Source organism: Canis lupus, chromosome 1 (assembly GCF_003254725.2).
Source record: "Canis lupus dingo isolate Sandy chromosome 1, ASM325472v2, whole genome shotgun sequence".
NCBI classification, from domain to species: domain Eukaryota; kingdom Metazoa; phylum Chordata; class Mammalia; order Carnivora; family Canidae; genus Canis; species Canis lupus.
Genome location: NC_064243.1, coordinates 46,931,546 through 46,940,005, shown reverse-complemented (window position 1 = coordinate 46,940,005; position 8,460 = coordinate 46,931,546). Strand labels below are relative to the sequence as shown.

Here is an 8,460-nt window from a genome sequence, read left to right as displayed (position 1 = left end):
GCCCGCCCCCTCGCGCGGCCCCGCCGCCCCGGCCCGCCGGCCCCCGAGCGCTGCTGCCGCCGCTGCCGCTGCCGCTGCCGCCGCCGCTGCTGCTGCTGCGCCCCGAGGGGACACGAGGCGGCGACCCCCGCGCCGGCTTCCCCGCGAGCCACTGGGGCGCCGCGGCCAGGTTTATTCTAATCCTTCCTCCCGGCGGTGGATCCTCCCCAGGAGAGAGCGATGGAAACTGGGAGGCAGCTCGCGGCACCGGCAACCCCTCCCAGGGGTGGGTGGGGAAACCGAGCACGTTCTTCTGTCAGGAGCGGGCTCGGCGACAGCCCGGGCGCTGCTCGCGCGGCCACCCCGCGCCGGCGCGCCTGGCAGCCGAGCCCAGCCCGCGGTCCCCGCGCGGGGCTGCCGGGGCTGCCGGGGCCGCGGGGGCCGGGGGGCCGGGGGTCGCGACGGCGGCTCGCTCGGGGCTTCCCGCCCCATAGGGGCCGGGCCGGGCGCAGGGAGGGCCGCCGCGGGGCGAGCGCCACAGACACTTGTTTGCGAGGCTCAGCCCCGGCGCGCGCGCGGCGCTCCGAGCGGGCCCGCCTCCTCCCGGCCCGGGGGGCGGCGGCCCGCGCCCAGCAGCCGGGCTCCTCCTCCGGCTCCTCCTCCTCGCCCGCCCCAGTGCCCTCGGGCGGGCCCGGCACGACCCCCCGGCGGACAGGCGGGCGGGCGCTGGGCGCTCCCCGGCCCCGCTCGCGGACTGCGGCCGCCGCCTCGGCGTGCGCACACACACCCACACACACCCACACCCACACACACACACGCACGCGGCGGCAGGTCCATGCCAGCGGCTCCCGGGGACCCGAGGAGCCCGCGCCCCCGGAGAGGTGACCCTCCCGGGCCTGCGCCGGCTCTTGCTCTTCCTCCCCCGGCGGGGGCGGGGTGCCCGGCGACGGGATGGGGAGACACTCTACGAGGCGGGCCTGGCTCCGGGGCCAGGTGTCCCGCAGGGAGCGCAGAGCGCTCTGGGTCCCCTGCGGCCCCGAGGACAAGCCCGCGGCGGCCGCGCTGCGCGGGGCTTGCTGCCTCCCAGCCCTTTCTTTCTCACTTCTCCGACACGGCCGCTCGCGATGTACTCGCTTTATTTCTCCCCTTTCCCCCCCGCGAGCTCCCACGGCCGCAGAGGGACGGCCGCTGTCCTCTCCAGCCCGCGCCTCCCCTGCCCCGGGGCCCCGCCCGACCGGCCCGGCCGACGCGCGCCCGGCTCGCGCCCTCCCCGACTTTGCCGCGGGGTCGGAGCCCGCGCCCGGTGGGCACAACCCGTGGGCAGCGGAAAGCGGAGGCAGCCGGGCGGGGACGCTCGATTTTCCGAGCCCCGCTTTCCTTTCACTGCCCACTGGGATGTGTAGTTCTTCCTCTCGCCGACTGACTCCGAGAGCGAGCACGGCTCGGGGAGCAAAGAAACTACAAATCCCGGCATGCCCCGCGACGAAAGCGGGTGCGGCGTGGTGTTGGGCGTTCTGGTGCCGGGAGACGAGCTGGGGACTAACAAAGGGAAGGGTGAGGAGCGGCGGTGCCTGCGAGGGGCTGGGCTCTTGACCCGTGACACACGTTCTTTATCTAATCTTGACCGCAACCCTGCGAGGCACTATTGTGTCCAGTTTAAAGAATGCTCTACTTGCCAGAGATCGCAGTGCGCCCTGGTGGTGGAGATGGGACGGACCCCAGAGCCCTGGGAGTTTCCTTTACGAAGCGCTTCAGTGTCAAAGGCAGAGGAGCTTGGTGTCTCCAAGAGAGGAGAGGAACTGGGGCCAGTTGGAAGGAGCTGCCTGTGGTAAGGGAAGGGTGGTAGGGATGCCAGTTATCGTAGGGCATGGAACGATGAAGAGTCATGAAAAACGTGGAAATTGACAAGGGTCCCTTCCAGCGCAGGTTAGGGGAACGGAACGGGTCGGATTTGCAACATACAATCAGGATTGGATTTGAACGATTTTGGATTTTGTAGGACAGATGAGCATATTATAGGATCAAGTACCTTGTGACTGCACTACTTAAAACAGCAACAACGACAACGACTGGCAAGGCTTAGACGTTTCAAGTGAAAGGTCTCATATGTGTACCTGTTCTTTAGCTCATCGGATCAAGGGGATGTTCTTCTTACTCAGTTTATAGAATGTACCCTTTCTTCCCGTGTCCAGCTAATAGACTAGATCCATCGACTTCCTGGGCTTTAAAAAGACTCCTATTTTGGTTGTCAAGGAAGCCTTAATTTTTCACTGTTATACTTTTAAAAACTCCTTTTCTGTTAGAGATACTAAAGTATGCGCATGTGCTTTAAAATACTCCATCCCACCCATGCCCAAAACCACGGACGAACGTATAGATGAATCAATACCGGCAAACTATAGAAAATCATTTACATTGGGTGATATATCTTAATTCGTTATCAATTGCCGCAAATTACTACAGATTTAGCAGCTCAAAACAACACCAATTTATTGTCTCATACTTTTTATGGGTCAGGTGTCCAGGCACCTCACCCACCTAAGCAGGGTCCTCTGCTTAGGGTCTTAAGCTACCCTCAAGGGGTTGGCGAGGCTGTGTTTTATTTGGAGGCTCAACTGGAAAAGCATCAGCTTCCTTGCTCACCCAGGTCATTGGCAGATTTTATTTCCTTGCAGCTGTAGGACTGAAGACTCTGGCTTTTTGCTAGCTGTCAACTGGAGATCGCCCTCAGCTCCTGGAGCTCCTTGTCACATGTCCTTTCCCAACATGGCCACTGATTTCATCAAGCCAGCAAGAAGAGTCCCCGAAATAAGTTTGTCAGCAAGGTGGAATCTTACACATAGGGGTGATCACATAGGGGTGACATCAAACTGCCATATTCTATTGGTTTCCAGCAAGTCACAGGTTTTGCAAACACTCAGGGGAGAGGATTATATACAGGGTATAGACACCAGGATGAGGGGGCCACTCTAGTATCTGTCTATCACAGGGTACAAGAGGATCCATTATGCTAGTCTTATCTATATCTACTTATGTTTATGTTTGAAATTTTCTATAATAAAAAGAAATTATTACTTCTTGAATTATATCTGAGTTTCCTATTGCAAATAAGTTTCTAGATAAGCTGGTATGATTGCTTTCCCTCGTCTCCCTAGAAAGTCCTTCTTTCTTCCCACTGCATGTTTACTTACACCTAGAGCAATAGATTCCCTTAGGACACACACCTAAAGAAATTCACTAGAACCTGGCATGACAGCAACAGATTTTAGCTCACCATCTAAAAACTACTCTGTAAGGCATGAGTTTACTCATTCATTCATTTCACAGTTGTTTATTTAGGGGCCTACTTTGTGCCAGATGTGTTTTAAGTACTATTTAAGTGGCAGGGATAGACAAAGATCCAAAAACAGACATTTATATTTGAGGACTAGAGGGAGGGGTGGACAAAACAAACAATAAATGGAAATAAAACGCAAACAACAGAAGCAAAGAAATGCTAGATGATGGCAATTTCAGAGAGCATTTACAAGAAAAAAAGCAGGGTCGTGGAATAGAGAGAATTGAGAGAGGGGACACGAGCAGAGAACCAAGTGATAAGAAATAGCAAGTACAAAGGCCTCGAGGCAGATCAAGTCTGGAAGATTCTAGGGGTACTAAGAAAAGATGGTCTGGCTGGAATAGAGTGAGGGATGGTAAGAGGGAAGGAAGGCTGGGAGGAAACGGGATCAGTGAGATGACTGGAATGGACTCCGCATGCACTGGGAAGGCACTTAATCTGTGACCACAATTATATTAAGTGGTGACGGGTCAGAAAGAAGAGTAACCTATAGTACTGGCCTTCGAGGAATGCTTAGATTCCACACTGTAGTGCTAGAAGGACCTCAGTGCATCTAGAATTATAGACCTGAACATTTGTTTTGCATACACGAAAACTGAGGCCAAGAAAAACAATGGCCTGCTAAAAATTCTTTGAGAATTCCTCACAATAGCAAATAATCCATAAGCGAATCTTGAATTGAAAGAGTTCATCCTCTGATTTAAAGCTTTAGAAAACTGATAACAATTATTTAGTGCCTTTCATGGACAAGACAGTGTGATAAATATGAATATGAAGCATACATATGCTGAATCTGTTAGAGAAGCTATAGCTCAGTTTGGAAACAAGATGGAGACACATAGAGAGTAAATAATGAATTTCTTCAAGATAAGATGAAAATAACTATCTTTTCTGGAGTATCTTCTTGTATTAGGCAATATCCTGGTTCTTTATATGTGTAGCTCACTAGAGCCAGAGGACAACCAGACAGGGCAAGGATTCTTATCAATATTCCACAAGCTCAGAGAAGTGGAGTGATGTGCCCAGGGGTTCATAGCTAGTAAGTAACTGAATCAGGATTCTTCAGCCAGGCATGTACGTGTGATTCCAACCCTTTCTACTCCAGCCTGCCACACAATGGAGACAGTGCTACGTCTGTTGAGCTGCCAGCTGAGTAGACTTGGCTCAGAGTGGGGCTGGGAGCTCTGGCAATTTGGATAGGCAGAAACGAGGGGGCTGGCAATTTGCATAGGCAGCAACGAGGGGGCTAGGATCTCAGGGCAGTGAGACTGGTGGAGGAAACACGTGACAATTCTAGCTGTACTGGAACTGACAAGATTCAAGAGTAAGTAGTTTACTTAGGAAGGGATTCCAGAAAACACCTGGGACAGTGAGGTGAAATAGAAGGAAAAAAGCTACTAGAGCATGCATGATGAAGCAAGTTACCACCAGAGGTGACTGAAGCTCATACCTTCCAGGGGGCACTGGGAAGTAGTGCAGAACCCACCTCACAGTTCCCCGCCAGTGGGGTGAGGAAGCCAATCTTTATCTACCAACCCACCCGTTACTGGTTGAGAGCTCCTTCTGGAAGCATTACTCTGCCTTCTTCACATCTGACCACCCTACTAAAGCTGACATAGTCTGCACCGCATGGGCATCAAAGCACCAAGCTGGGTCTCCCTTGATTGTTGGAAGTATCTTTGATTCTGACGGGTCTTTCCCTGTTTTCACCTGACTTGGTGGGCCCCACTGACAACAAGGTTATGTTATTAACAAAATTAGAGCTTCGTTCCTTTCATCTGAGCAGCTCAAAGCATTCCACAAACCCACCTCAATAACTCTTACAATACCTCCAGGCAGCCAAGAGGAAGAACAGTCTTATGTATGGTGAAAGGGGAAGATATTCAGATCCAGGACATTATATAATTTATATACCTTTTGAGGTCAGGATGAAAGTGCACCCAGTGTGGTCAAAGTACATAGAGGTCAAAGGGACACGGTCTTTTAAGGAGAACTTTGAAGTCACCAGAAAGGGGTTTCTTCTGAGAGCTCTAGGATGGCAGGAAGTAACTGCTGAAATTCCTGTATCAAACAGAATTCTCCGGAAAATCAAACACCCTAATTCCTTCCAATGCAAAGAGTAGGCTCACATCTTTACACATGCTCAGCACATCTGGGAACATCCTAGGTCAAAACATGTAAGGTGTTTTAAGTAACAAAGTTGGGGCTATAGGAAGAAAGTGGATGAAACAGAAAAAAATTAAGATTTTCTTGTAATTTTCCCCAAGTGAGTTTTTCCTGCCTTTTAACACTAAAAAAATTACTTTTGATTTCATAAAAATAATACCTGTGACTGAAAAAATTATATTGCAAAAAAGAAAAATTATATTCACAGAAATAGGAAAAAATGTAAACATTGTTCAAATTCCTATCACCTTAAGATAGTCGTTAACATTTTGTTGACCATCCTTATATAATTATATAATTCATTTCCCAGACATACACATATATCATTTAACAAAAATGGAATCATACCATGCATGTTGTTTGCATCCTGTATGCTTTTTTATTTTTTAAAAATTATTTTTATTGGAGTTCAATTTGCCAACATTTAGCATAACACCCAGTGCTCATCCTGCCAAGTGCCCCCCTCAGTGCCCATCACCCAGTCACCCCAACCCCCCACCCACCTCCCTTTCCACTACCCCTTGTTCATTTCCCAGAGTTAGGTGTCTCTCATGTTTTGTCACCCTCACTGATATTTTCACTCATTTTCTCTCCTTTTATTCCCTTTCACTAATTTTTATATTCCCCAAATGAATGAGACCATATAATGTTTGTCCTTTTCCGATTGACTTATTTCACTCATGTATGCTTTTTTTAAATTGTAGTATTTTTTCCCTTCATTCCCAACCCCCACTCTTTCCCAAGTAATCATGGTTAACAAAATATATCCTTCTCCAGGCTCATATAATTATAGGCAAACACAGATACAGTCCACGCTCCATTTTCTTCAACTGTCCTAATCATGTTCTTTATAGCTAATTTGTCCCCATTCGGGATCCAGCCCAGGCTCATACATGGCACTTTGTGCCTAGATCTCTGGAGTCTTCTGCCATGTGGACCAGCCACATTACTTCCTGTTTTTTCTACTTGATATTGACATTTCAGAAGAGTACAGACCATCTATTTTTATACAGTGTCATCCAATTTGGGTTTGTCTGGTGTTTCTTCACAATAAAACTCAAGTTAGGACCCTCAGCTTGTGCACACAGGCAACATAGTTGAAACTACCAGACACCTGCCGCATTCAGGGCCTATGGTTCATCACACAATTTTTTTTCAAGTAAGTAGGTTCCATGCCCTATGTGGGGTTTGGACTACCACCCTGAGACCAAGAGTCCCGTGCTCTACCAAATGAGCCAGCCAGGCCCCTCCTCATGCGATTTTCAAGAAGCATGTTCATACTGCTTCCAGCTACAGGTGCTGGATAAAGCTGGAACGTGCCTCAAGCCCAAGCCAAAACAGACACTCAAAATACAGACCCTTGTTAATTGAGAAGCAGAAGAGTATGCACTCAGTTTTAAAGCAGCAAAAATTGTGAAGGACAGTCTCCAAAACTCCTTTGCTTATGACTCATAAAACATGCAACAGAACGGTAAACATGATGGTGAAAGAAGCTTCCCATCAGCGATGAGAAACAGCAGTTCTACACTGCCAAGATGAAACACCTGCTGGAGGACTCAGGAGAATAAAGCTCAGTATTCTGCAAGGGGTTCCAACCATGAGAGCCTGGCCCTGGTGTTCAGAACACCTACATCTGCAGCCAACGCCCATCTGCTCCTCAGAGGACGAGAGCAAAACAAACACCTCCCTCAACTGAAAATGCTGCTTAGTCAGAAAGAATTCCAAAAGCATCTAAAGTGGATTTCAGAAATTTCTTGTCTCCTCTGCAAAGAATGGATTTTCACAAATGTCTAATGTTATTTCTGAAGTAAAGCTGGCCAGCACAACAACTTGCTGGACTTCTATTTATTCTCTGAATATGTGGAAACCAAATCCCAAAACATACTTCTCTTGGCATCCTTGGCATTTCTGGGGAACAAAAATCTCATTGGAGTGAAAAACTGAAACCTACCTATGTCAAAGGTTGGCTGCGAGATCAAAAAAATATTCAGAAATGCCTTGTAAATAATAAATGTATGTGCAAGTATTAATTGTATTTTTATTATTTTCCCTTTTCTCAGATATTTTTACTATTTATATTGTTTTCTTTCAAAAGGCAAGTGAGACCTTTATGAAAGCATCGACTTCTACTCATCTGGATTTCTGTGGTCAATAGGTCAATTCCCCCTAATTCAGGGGGGAAAAAAAAGTATGTCTTTGTTCTACCAAAAACATCCACATAACAATATATTTGTAAAATCTGAAGTTTATTCCTGTTTTAGGTGTAAAAATATCAAAGATATTCTTAATTATAGGTACATTGATGAGATAAAAAAAGCAAATATATTTACAGAAATTTTCATTTTTATAACTTTCTGTTGTTCCTGTGATAATATTTCACCCTAAGAGGCATTTTAATTTGTTCTAGTACAGACTTATTTCTAGGTTTAAAATCATTTCACAACATAACATCGTAAGTTATGCTTTAGCTCTCTTACATCTTTTCTGGTATGACATGAATATAAGTTATTGGTTTTTTGTGGGTCTGCTGTTTTTTTCTTTATTTGAGAGAGAGAGAAATAAAGAGAGAGAGAGAGCATGAGGGAGGAGGTGGGGAGAGGCAGAGGGAAAAGCAGACTCCCCACTGAGTAGGGAGCCCAAAGTGGGGCTCCATCCTAGGACCCTGAGATCCTGATCTGACTTGAAGGCAGATGCTTAACCGACTAAGCCACTCAGGAGCCCCTAAGTTATTGGGTTTTTTTAATAAGCAGCATTATTTCAACCTTTCTATTTAGCCTATTTATAAGATATGCTGAAAAAATCAGGTTATGCATTTTAGTAGACTTATCAGTGATGTGATCTTGTGCCCTTCTCAACATCGAGTCAAATGATGTTGCTTCGTCTCAACATTGGTGAGGTTCATTTTGATCATTAGGTAAAATAGTTCCACCATATTCTTCCAATATAAAGTTACTACTTTTCCTTCGTAAGTTAATAAT

General features: G+C 47.7%; 1 protein-coding gene across 1 annotated transcript; it reads left to right on the top strand.

Annotated features, from left to right (window-relative positions):
• The first annotated feature begins 1,265 nt into the window (after positions 1-1,265).
• On the top strand, positions 1,266-3,062 carry LOC118353860 (uncharacterized). The gene is made up of 2 exons (XM_035712799.2): positions 1,266-1,807; positions 2,655-3,062. The coding sequence occupies exons 1-2, from the start codon at positions 1,452-1,454 to the stop codon at positions 2,950-2,952; spliced, it is 654 nt and encodes a 217-aa protein (XP_035568692.1). The 5' UTR covers positions 1,266-1,451; the 3' UTR covers positions 2,953-3,062.
• Positions 3,063-8,460: the final 5,398 nt, after the last annotated feature.

Coding starts and splice junctions, on each gene's coding strand:
- LOC118353860 (XM_035712799.2), top strand. CDS start 1,452: ATGCCCCGCGACGAAAGCGGGTGCGGCGTGGTGTTGGGCGTTCTGGTG. Junction 1,808..2,654: donor GTTGGAAGGAGCTGCCTGTG/GTAAGGGAAGGG, acceptor ATTTCCTTGCAG/CTGTAGGACTGAAGACTCTG.